The 11,968-nt window shown below is 42.4% G+C and overlaps 1 protein-coding gene across 1 annotated transcript; it reads right to left on the bottom strand.

Moving 5' to 3' along the window:
* Nucleotides 1–2,001: 2,001 nt before the first annotated feature.
* Nucleotides 2,002–3,003, bottom strand: LOC106821058 (histamine H2 receptor-like). Its single transcript, XM_014825700.1, has one exon. It carries the CDS (start codon nt 3,001–3,003, stop codon nt 2,002–2,004), a length of 1,002 nt encoding a protein of 333 aa, XP_014681186.1.
* Between the last annotated feature and the right edge of the window lie 8,965 nt (nt 3,004–11,968).

The raw sequence follows: 11,968 nt of genomic DNA, 5'->3' as shown, positions 1-11,968 counted from the left end.
TGTGTTCACAAAATTGAGTTTTGTGGGACAGGATTGACAGAATTGAGTTTTGTGTTCACAAAATTGACTTTTGTGAGACAGAATTGAGTTTTGTGCACAAAAGTAAGTTTTATAAGACAGAATTGAGCCCTGTCCTGCATGGCTGTATATGACAACTTCTCATGCATAACACGTAAAACTTCTTAAATCTATGACAAATTTTATCTCTAATGCAGCTTTAAGACGACATCTTGACTCTATATTTTTGATAATTTTAGAACCTTATTAAAACTTCTCAACTCTAAAACAGTATAATAGTTTCAGTACAACTTTCGCCCGTGAGGCAGGCAGCGATGTGTTATCCCCGCTATATACATATATATTTCCATATACATTTAAATCAATGGCATCTTTTCTATACGAATTGTTACACACACCAGTTTGTCAATTAACAGTATATCTCATATAGATAAGCTCATAGTCAACTTTGTAAATTTAGGAAAACATTTTAACTTTAAAATCATTACTTAATTAACGACACGACAATTTCATCATTTTAAGACAAAAGATCTTTGCATACGTTTTACGATACAACTAAATTCTTTAACTGTAAGAATTTTTTTTTAACTTTAATACAAGTTCATAATTCCAAGACATTTTTATAATTTCAAGAAACATATCACTTCTAAGACAACTTCTGAACACAAAGATATATTCTTAGCTCCAAGACAACCTTTAGACAACTAACCGTTAGGACACAATATGAACTCTAATATCAGTTCGTCACTCTAAGACAACATCATAACTCTAAGACAACTTATTAATTCTACGACAGATTCTTATCTCCGGGCCAACATGAGATGTCTAAGACAACTTTTTAACTCTAAGAGAACATCTTTATTCAAGACAACTGCTGCATTCCAGAACAACTTAATGAATCTGGTTCTACGTCTGAACTCTCAGTTAAGTTCTCAATACTAGGGCAGCTTCTTAACTCTTGTTTAAGACAACTTGAGAACTTTGTGACAACTCCACAGCCTCCTCACAACTTTTAGACAGCTAAACTCTAAGACCCCGTGTTAACTCATATATCGGTTTTAACCACACGACAGCTTCGTAACTGTAAGGCAGCTTCATAATCCTACGACTTCATTTTTACTTAAACACAACTCTCAACACTAAAACAACATCTTACCTCTGAAAGAAACTTCAAAATTTTGAGACAACCATTTTACTCAAAGACAACAATCATAACTCTAAGACAAGTAATGAACTCGAAGACAACGTCATAACTTTAAGACAACTTCTTAACTTTAGACAGCAATCCTAACTCTAAGGCAACCAATTAACTCTGATACAACTTCTTTAACTGTAACACTTTTAATTATAAGAATACTTTTCAACTATGAAGCAACTTATTAACTATAAAAAAACCTTGAATTGTTCTAACTGTAAGACAACTTCTCATGCATAACACAACTTCTTAAATCTGAAACAAATTTTAACTATAATGCAGCTTTATAACGGTATCTTGACTCTACAGTTTTTACAATTTTAGAACTTTATGAAAACTTTATAACTCTCTCTCTTTCTCTCTCTCTCTCTCTCCCTCTCTCTCTCTCTCTCTCTCTCNCTCCTGGTCTCATCTATCCGTCACAAACCGTGATAGTATAAACATTAATCGTGCTCGTCTGTAATAGAACATCGGTTATAACTATTATATTATACCATATAATAACACCATACAACACACCTAATTAAATTAAGAATAAACTATTACCGCGGTTCTTGGCGGTTTAAATGTCGTCATATTTTATGCGATTATCAGAGGAATTGACAAACACCGCTACATCACTTGTCAAAATAACAGTTACTCTCAGGTTAATTACATCGACTTGTCATGAAATGAAACTGGGTAAGAACCGTCATATGGTTTTAAGAGGCGGATTATCTTGTAAATTTGAAATTCTGTTATTGGCCGTCTGTCTTTGAAGACATACTGTGCTACCTTGTATTCGTGCTTTACTCCATGCTCGGTTGAAACGGTGCAATGCTGGATGGCTTGCAGCCAAACAGTTCTTTTGCGGCTTGACGAAAGTCTTTGTACTTGTAGAAGTAAATTATTGGATTCAGCCATGTATTTATTATAAATCCAAGCAATCGAATCCACCGAAGTATTTGAAGCCCTGACGCTGAAAGCTTGGAAGCTTCAACGATGTGGACCAGCAGTGTGTGTATCACGTTCGGCATAATAAATAAAAACGATGTGCCGACGACTATAAGCATGATCTTTGACTTCTTCATTATAGCATCGAAAGTTGACAATTCCTCTCTCTGAGCAGCTGTTGCTGCCGCCATTCTTACCGTGTGGTCCCAAGCAATCTTGGCAATGATGATGTAGCAGTAAGTCATGATGATAACTAATGCAATATAGTTGGTGATCTGAAAGGCCACTATACCGGACGTGATCTCTTTGTCGATATTGCACGTTGATAGCGGGCCCCAGCTATATGCTACATCAATGCCTATGGCAATACCAGTGGCTAGTGCGTACAGCAAGCACAATCCCATGAGAATGCAGGTGCGCTTCGCAGTCATTAGCTGGTTGTAGCGTAACGGATGTACGATTGCCACGTACCTGTTGATCGTGCACAGTCCGATGCCCAGCACGCCCCCTCGAAGAACACTGGATCCGAAGACCACGACAAACACGCACCGAAGCCTTGTTAGATGAGGAAGAAGGACTGCGATTGCTACGAGTCCCATTAAGAAATCATATAAGGCCAAATTAACAATCGTGAGGTTTGCTGGTATTTGCAGTCGGCGAATCTTTCCTATGACGATAATCACTAGACCGTTTCCCACCAGTGTGACTGCACTGGCCGTCGCAAACAACAATACCATCAGCACTTTAACGAACGTTGGCGTTTGGTAGAAATACACGTTGCTAAGAGCGTTTCCATCTTCACCATCCTCCTGACTACCTATCGGGTTGCTGTCGTTGTCAAATCGGGTTTCATTCATCGTTGTTGATATTGAAACCGTCTTCGTTTTCTTGTTCCTTGCTATATATTCTCGTTTGCGGAGCGTGTTTTCGCCTGAGCGTACGTTTTGCTCGGGTGTGTGCGTCAATTGTTCTGCTACACAGCGAAACGCCACAGACGGTCTCCAATCAATATCCTTAAAAATATCACATGACACACAAAATTGGATGTTCATTGGATGACTATTTTTTATGTTATGTGACAGAGGCGCTACGGGGCGCCATGCAGGACAGGCATTTTTGTACCTATAAACTTGACAAAAATGAGTTTTGTGAGACAGAATTGAGTTTTGTTAGACAAAATTGAGCCCTGTCCTGCATGGCGCCCCGTAGGCGCTGTACGCAGTTTTTCTGTATGTTTTGCTCAGCTGTGTGCTGTGTCGGGTAGCGTGTGTGCGCTTGCTCGCCGAGCAGAACGCGAAACGCTGGAAAACAAAATTTCCCGTTTTGCTCGGGTGTGTGCGCTAGGCTTAAGAGAACAGCAAAAACATGTTTTTGCTGTCGGCGCCACACTGTCGCGAATTAATACGTGAAGAGTGCGTATCCTCGTCGCCCGCCGCGCGCACACTGCGGGTCAAATGTTGAAACGTTTGCCGATGCTTTGGACATATCTGATTTTACATTTTTCATAGTCTAAACCCAGTTTAACACAATTTCTTAATTCTAACACAACTTTCTAACTTTAAAATGCGTTTATAATTTAACAACAATTAACTTAACTACAACACAATTAAATTAACCTCGTAACTCTAAGGCAACTTCTTAGCTTTAAAACACGTTTATAATTCAACGAAAACTTAACTACAATTCAACCTCGTAACTCTAAGACAACTTCACAATTCGAACACAACTTGCTAACTTAATTTAATAAACTTCTATAATTGCAAGACAACTTCTTAACTACAATACAACTTTGTAACTCTAAGACAACTTCATAATTCTAATACAACTTTAAAAACCCTTTATAATACTAATCCAACTTCTTAACTCTAACACAACTTCATGATTTTAAAATACCTTTATAATTCGAAAAAATCTGTCAAGGAGATATTGCACACTTACATGGAATTTCAACACATTTACAATCAAGGACAAACGTGAGAAAAGTTGTAATGAAAGGGGCTGTCCACATTGTTGCGTGTAAGCTGGCATGTAACGCCACCTGCTGGTTTGTGGTAGTATTACACAAAAAGCAAAGATAACTAAGTCTGGTTAGCCTGCTGTAGAGAGGCAAGTAGGAGAGCACGCTATAATTTGCGGCAATGATATCAAATTAGATGATAAGGAAGTGAGTGGATCCAATAGATTTTGGAGTATAGAGCGTTTCAGGACAAATCTTCTTTAAACACAAAACGAAACCATCCTGATGTCGTGCCGTAATATATATAACTACCTGCAATTTTTCATAGAAATAATATACGAGTTAGACTATGTAGACTAGACTAGATACATTCCTATTCTTTACGTGACGAAACATTGTAATAAGTGTGTGGGCACTATTTACAAACACGTTATCCTCTGTAACAATTAAATATATGACACGTTTTATGTTGACACGGTTACACACGCGAGTTTGGAGTAAGTCAATTAATAGTAACACAAATCCGTAAAAGGACATATCGTACAACATGTTAACTAGAAGACAATGACAACTCCAGAACCTCTCCATAAGAATAATTATAATAATACTTTTCAACTATGAGACAACTTTTTAACTCGAAGATAATTTTGTAACTCTAACGCAACCTCTCGACTCTATGAAATCTTGATAATACATTAGGACAATTTTAGAATTTCATGAGAACTTCATAGGTCTAAGACACCTTCTCACTAATTTAAGACAACTTCAGAGCTGCATGACAACTCCACAACCTTGTCATAATTTTAGACAGCTAAACTCTAAGACACCGTGTTAACTCACATATAGGTTTTCTGTGACGACATCTTGGCTCTACATTACCACAACTTTAGAAAATTATCAGAACATCATAGTTTTAATGCACATTCTAATCTCTAATTTAAGACAAATTCTGAACTCAATGATATCTTCTTAGCTCTAAGTTAACTTCATAACTTGAAGACAACTAAACTGTAAGACACAATATAAACTCTAATATCAGTTCATTACTCTAAGACAAAGTCATAACGTCCTAAGACAACATCTTAATTCTACGACTAACCTGTACATTACTCCGGACCAATTTAAAAAATAGAAGACAACTTTTTAACCCGGTTTTATATCGTGTTTGAACCTCAAGACACCGTGCTTACTAATATATGGGTTTTTAATTCTAAGACAGCTTCTTAACTGTAAGATATCTCTATAGTCCTACGTCTTCTTTTTAACTTTACCACAAGTGTTGACTCGGACACAACATTTTAACTCGAATAGTAACTAATAGTTGTTAAACACCTTTTTGCTTAAAGAGAACAATCTTAAGTCTGATACAACCAATCAACTCTGATAAAACTTTATTAAATGCAAGATTTCTTAATTGTAAGAATACCTTTCAACTGTGAGACAATTTCCAAACTATAAAACCTAAGACAGCTTCTGAATTATACGACTACTTTTTAACTTCAACACAACTGTTAACTCTAAGACAACATCTTAATTCTAATAGTAACTACAATTTTTTTAGACAACTTTTTAGCTTAAGGACAACAACCTTATGTCTACGACAACTAGTTAACTCTGATAAAGCTTCTTTAATGTAAGAAGAATACTTTTCAGCTGTGAGACAAATGCTGGACAGTAATTAAGACAGTTGTTTAACTATAAGACAGCTTTTCTAATCTATGACAACTTTTTGACTATAAGGAAAGTTTTTAACTATAAGACAGCACTCCAATACTACGGCAAGACGACACCTTCTCGAATCTGTGAAACCTTTAACTATGAGATTACTTCTCATATGTACAACACAACTTCTTAAATGTATGGCAAACTTTCAAGTCTACGGTAACTTCTCGCCTCTATGACGATATTTGGATCTACATTACGACAACTTTAGAATTTTATGAAAACTTCTTAGCTTTAAGAGACCTTTTGAACTCTAATTTAAGCCAACTTCTGAACACATATATATATCATATTGGCTGTAAGACAACTCCATAGCTGTTAGACAATTAAACTTTAAGATACAGAATAACTCCAATATCAGTTCGCCAATCCAGAGAGACCGGGTACAAGATGGCGTTGCGCAAAAGATGCGTTGTTCCCCGACCGCCAAGAGCGGTTAAACCGCGCACTTCCGCGGGACTGGGCGCACGCGACCGCGGTGTGTTGTATGTAGCATTTCGCGCTGCCCGCTATACGAATTCGCGCGCCGAAGGAGGGCGGGCGCGCGAATCCGTCCTACTCCGTTGTTGTGGTTGCAGCAGAGATATGTTAATTATCATTCAGCTATTCTTAAACAGTATGTAGTAGTAGTAAGTTCAGTAGCCAGCAGCACAGCAGCGAGCAGCCGCGCCAGTAACAGCGTAGCAGCAGCAGCAGCCAGTAGCAGGAGAAGTAGCTGAGCCAGCAGCAGCTAGCAGCAGCAGCAGCGAAGCCGGCAGCTAACAGCAGTAGCAGCAGCAGCAGTAGCAGCCATCAACTGCAGTACAGCAGCCCAGTAGCACGAGCCAGCAGATATAGAAGTAGCAGCGCAGCAACAGTAGCCCGCAGCAGTAGCAAGTAGCCAGCAGCAGCAACCAACAACAGCCCAGCAGTAGCAGCAGCAGCAGTACAGTAGTCCAGCAAGCAGTGCAAGCAGCAGCAGCAGCCAGCAGCAACAGCAGTACGTACCGTAGCAGCCAGCAATAACAGTATATACAGACAGCAGCAGCAGCAGCAGCAGCATCAGCCAGCCAGCAGCCAAGCAACAACAACAGTAGTAGCAGCGAGCAATAAACATAACTCTCTCTCTCTCTCTCTCATCTCCGCTCCTCCTCTCTCTCTCTCTCTCTCTCTCTCTCTCTCTCTCGTTCTACTCTCGTCTCTCTCGGTCTCTCTCTCTCTCTCGTCTCCTCTCTCGTCGTATTCCCTGCCTCTCCCTTCTCTGCTCGCTCTCTCTCCTCTCTCTGCTCGTCTCTCTGCTCCTCTCGCTCTCTCTTCTCTCTCTCTACTTCTCTCTCTCTCGTCGTCCTCTCCTCGTCGCTCTCTCTTCTCTCTCTCGTTCTCTTCTCTTCTCTCGGCTCTCTCCTTATCCTCTCTATCTAGTCTGCCTTCCTGCCTCCCAGCCCTCTCCCTTTCTCGTCTCTATCTCTCTCTTCTCTCCTTTTCCCTGCTCTCCCTCTTTTCTATCTCTAACTCTCTCTCCTCTCTCTCGTCCTCCCTCGCTCCCTCTTCTGCTCTCTCTGCTCTCTCTCTCTCTGCCTCCCCCTCTTCTGCTCTGCCTCTGTCTCTCGCTCCCTGCCTCTCTCCTACGTCTCGGCTTTACTCGTTAGCCTCTGCTTGCTCTCCTCTATCTCTCTCTCTCCCATTTCCCTCTCTCTGTGCCTCATCCTCTCTCTTTCTCTCTCCCCCTAGCCTCTCTCCTCACGCGCGCCGCTCGTCTCTCTCTTCTCTTTGCTATCCTTCCTCACTGCTGTCTGTGAGTGAAGCACGGACTTGAAAAGCCGCGCGTGTGGTCTTTCACCTCTTAGCGCACACAGACCGGCCCATCTATGCAGCTAGCGACAGTTTGTTATGGCTAGGCGGCACAGCGCAGCGGATTTTTGATCGCCCGATCGCGGGGCGAGTAAAATCGCCACGCGAATTATAATCGGCCCGATCACGAAGGGGCACACGTAAGCCGAATTTGAAGTCGCGCCGCAGTCACGAAGGGACCACACGTAGCGCGAATTAATCCGCCCGAAGCACTGAAGCCGGGGCACACGTAGCCGAAATTGAGAGCTACGCGTACGCACTCGAGCAAAATTTATTCCCGATCGGATCATCGTGAATCGGGTACAAATTGGCGAAACCGCCCGAAAAAAGGTTGTTGCTGCTTGTTAGTGCTGTTTAATTTGCCTATCAGTAAAAAGAAACAAAATACGGCAGAAGCTCGTCGGCAAATTCGAAATTCGTGCGTCAGGAGCTTGGATAATGTCCGGAAAGGGTAGAGGGGTCTTACTCGAAGTTAGCATAAAAGAACTGCGGAAACATTCATTGCAAGTTCTCAGCGCTGATTGTCTGTAATTAGCGATCCTCCTTCGCTACGACATCCCGGTATTTCAGGATTGTAGATGTCAAAAAGGCATGGGCCTTTCCGACCACAGAAAATACCAGATTTTCGCCTTCCTGTCGCGATCACACTTTTCTACAGATTGGAGCAGCCATTTTAAGCATCACGATGATTATCAAAACCACAGTGTCGACGACTTTGGTTTAGAAAAATCGCCATCGGGCGACAAATAGCGCCGAGGTCACCGGCACACCGAGCGATAATATTCGCCCCGGCGCAGGATCACGTAAATAATCGCCGGAAGAGATGAGTACTAACATTTTTGGCATACGGGCAGAATTCGACGGCGGCGATTAAAAACGGCCGGGTGTGATCGGGGGCGTTCGACCTGCGTGAACGAGGCACAACGGTGGACCTATTGCGAATTTCTCTGAGCGATTTGTAGAATCGCGGGCGACGCGAATCGCGCGCATAACAAAATCGTCGTGTTCCCTACCTTAAATGTTACCTTAGATGTTAATATTCAGATGCGCTTTCTATCGACACATTGATTATAACGCCTGTATAATATGCGGCAGTTCCCGCGTAACGTGCCGAGTTCAGACAATGAAGCCATCAGCAATGTTTGCACGCGTCTGGCGGACCGCCACGAGCAACTTATAGCGAGCAGCCACAGTTACATACAATTACATTTACATAATGGGATCCGTACATGACGCTCTCGTTGTGCAGCTATTTACGATTACCCAATGTTAAGTAGAATTTGCATAAGGAATTCCCGGCGATTAAAAGCAAAACTCTGGCGAGATGGCAAATTAATCTATGTATTCATGCGTTTTGTAGCAACGTCTCAGGACGCCTAGGCTTAAAAGAAAATTGTTTAGCGATTACGATTTTCCATCTGCCCATTCGCCAAAGATCCGTATAGAACGCATAGATGACTTGATCGGCTGCGCGCTACACGACCCTCGCTCTCGTCCCCTTCTCCCTCTCCTCCCTCTCTCTCTCTCCCTCTCTCTCTCTCCGCTCTCTACTATCTCTCTCTCTCCCCTCTCTCTCTTCTCGCGTGCTCTCTCTTGTCTGCTTCCCTTCTCCTCTTCTCTTCCTGTCGTCCCCCTTCTCTCTCTCCCCTCTCCTCTCTCTCTACTCTTTCTCTTGCTCGCCTTCCCCTTCTCTCTCTCGTTCTCTACTGCCGTCCCCTTTCTTTCCCTCTCTCTCCCTTTCTCTTCTCTCTCTCTCTTCTCTCGTCTCTCTCTTCTCTCCTCTGCTGTTTCTGCTTCCCTCTTCTGCCTCCGCCTTTCCTCTCTCTCTCACCGCGTGGGGCGCTTCCCCCTTCTCTCTCTCTCGTTTCTCTGCCTCCCCTTCTCTCTCTCCTTCTCTCTCTCTCTCTCTCTCTCTCCCTCTCTCCTCTGCTGCCTATAACACTCTTCTGGTCTCGCGTATGTCAGTATAAATTTTGTACTGCGGAATGGCGTAATCACACGAAGATGACTAGTGGTAATAGCATAGTTTTGTCCCTACCCCCAAACACTTTTTTTTTGTCCCCCCCAATATTACTATGTAGTATATTATATTGAAACTCGATTGTTTCTTTATTTGATTTAAGATTATTCTCTCAGTTTTAGGAGTGTGACAGCACTTTTTGGCTTCGAACGATCTTATTGAGGCGCGTTGTGAGTTGATGCTTACGCGCCACAGCCCCAGAACTATATAAATACACGGAGTGCGTAAATGAATCATGAGCTTGCCAACCTGCGGCAGTCCTAGTAGAAGCTTCTTGGCTTTTCAAACCGCTGACAACACGTTCAGATCTTTGCTGAACAATTTCTATTTAAGACGAGAATATATAGAAGAAACCGGTGTAAATGTTGACCCTTGCTTTTCGCTCATCAGCGAAGACAATTTGACTGACTAATCAAATAATCTACTGCGCCCACACAGACTTTTTTAAACAGCCCAGTGCATAGATTTCAGTCTGCCCCGAACCCAAACAATCCGCGCTTTCTAGCGCCTGACCAAACAAATCGCATCGGGTACCGACGCGTCAAAAACGAGAATAATATTCAGCAAGCGAACAAGAAAACGAAACGGTTATCAATATCAAACCAACGATGGAATGACAACACCGATTGACAACGACAGCAACCCGATAGGTAGGTCAGTGAGGATGGTTGAGATGCGAAACGCTCTTAGCAAGTGTATTTCTACCAAAGCGCCACCGTTCGTTAAAGTGCTTATGGCTATTGTGTTTTTGCGACGGCCAGTGCAGTCATCACTGGTGGGAACGTCTATGTTTATCGCTCATAGGCAAATGATTCGCGAGCTGCAAATACCAGCAAACTCAAACGATTTTAATTTGCCTTATATATTTCTTAATGGGACTCTCGCTCAGCAATCGCAGTCCTTCTTCCTCATCAAACAAGGCTTCGGGTGCGCTGTTGCGTGGTCTCGGCATCCGGTTTCTTCCAGGGGACCGCTGCTGGTGCCGCTGACCTGGCATCGGACTGAACTGCACCCATTCAACACGGTACGTGGCAATTCGTACATCCGTTCACGTACAACCAGCTAATGACTGGCGAAACGCACCCTGCATTACTCATGGGCATTGTGCTGCGTGTAGCGCACTAGCGACTGGTATTGCCATAGGGCATGAGTGTAGCCATATAGCTGGGCACCGCTATGCAACGCTGCAATATCGCGACAAAGAGATCCGACGTCCTATAGCTGCGCCTTTAGATCACCAACTAGATTGCCCATTAGTGTATCATCATGACTTACTGGCCTACATCATCATTGCCAAGATGCTTGGAATGTCCACACTGTAAGATGGCGAGCAACAGGCTGCCTCAAGAGAGGAATTGTCAACTTTTCGATGCTATACATGAAGAAGTCAAAGATCGATGCTTCCCTATATCGGTCGCGCCACACTCGTTTTTATTTATTATAGCCGAACGTGATACACACACTGCTTGGTCACACATCGGTGTGCAAGCCTTCCAACTCTTCAGCGTCAGGGCTGCAAATACTTCGGTCGGCGCATTCGATTGCCTTGGATTGTATAATTAAATACATGCCTAGAATCCAATGGGAATTTACTCTACAAGCTACAAAGACTTTCGTCAACCGCAAAGACTGTTTCTGCTGCAAGCCATCCAGCATTGCCGACCAGTTTTCAAGAGGCATGGAGTAAAGCACGAATACAAGGTACACCAGTAACTGTCTCAAAGACAGACGGCCAATAAGATTTCAAATTTACAAGCATAATCCGCTCTTAAAACATTATGACGGTTCTTACCAGTTTCATTTCATGACTAAGTCGAATGTAATATAACTGAGAGTAACTGTTTTTTGAAAGCTTGTAGGGTGTTTGTCATTCCTATGATAATCGTCATAATATGACGACATTTAAACGCCAAGAACGCGCCCGTTAATAGTTTATTCTTAATTTCATTAGGGTGTGTTGTATGCTGTTATTATATGGTATAATATAATAGTCATAACCGATGTTCTATTACAGACAGAGCAGCGATTACATGTTTATACTTACAGCGGTTTGTGACGGATAGATGAGACCAGCGAGGGAGAGTATGACACGATCGTGATTGAGTATCTTTACGCTCTCAGTAATGTGCACTATCCTCACCCTAATGTAACGGAGGAGGTTGGGATTGGCAGAGAGTGTAAAGGCCGTAGCTGTACTCTCTATCTGTCTACTAGGCGCGATAACACATGCAGCTGCGTGCTCACGACGAAAGTTATATATATATATATATTATATAATATATATATATGATAT

The sequence above is a fragment of the Priapulus caudatus genome, unplaced genomic scaffold (assembly GCF_000485595.1).
Source record: "Priapulus caudatus unplaced genomic scaffold, Priapulus_caudatus-5.0.1 Scaffold58, whole genome shotgun sequence".
NCBI lineage: Eukaryota > Metazoa > Priapulida > Priapulimorpha > Priapulimorphida > Priapulidae > Priapulus > Priapulus caudatus.
Note: the sequence above shows the minus strand (reverse complement) of the source record. Positions and strands in the feature narration are given on the sequence as shown.

Excerpts from the sequence above, each read along its gene's own strand:
- LOC106821058 (XM_014825700.1), bottom strand. The coding sequence starts at position 3,003 with ATGAATGAAACCCGATTTGACAACGACAGCAACCCGATAGGTAGTCAG.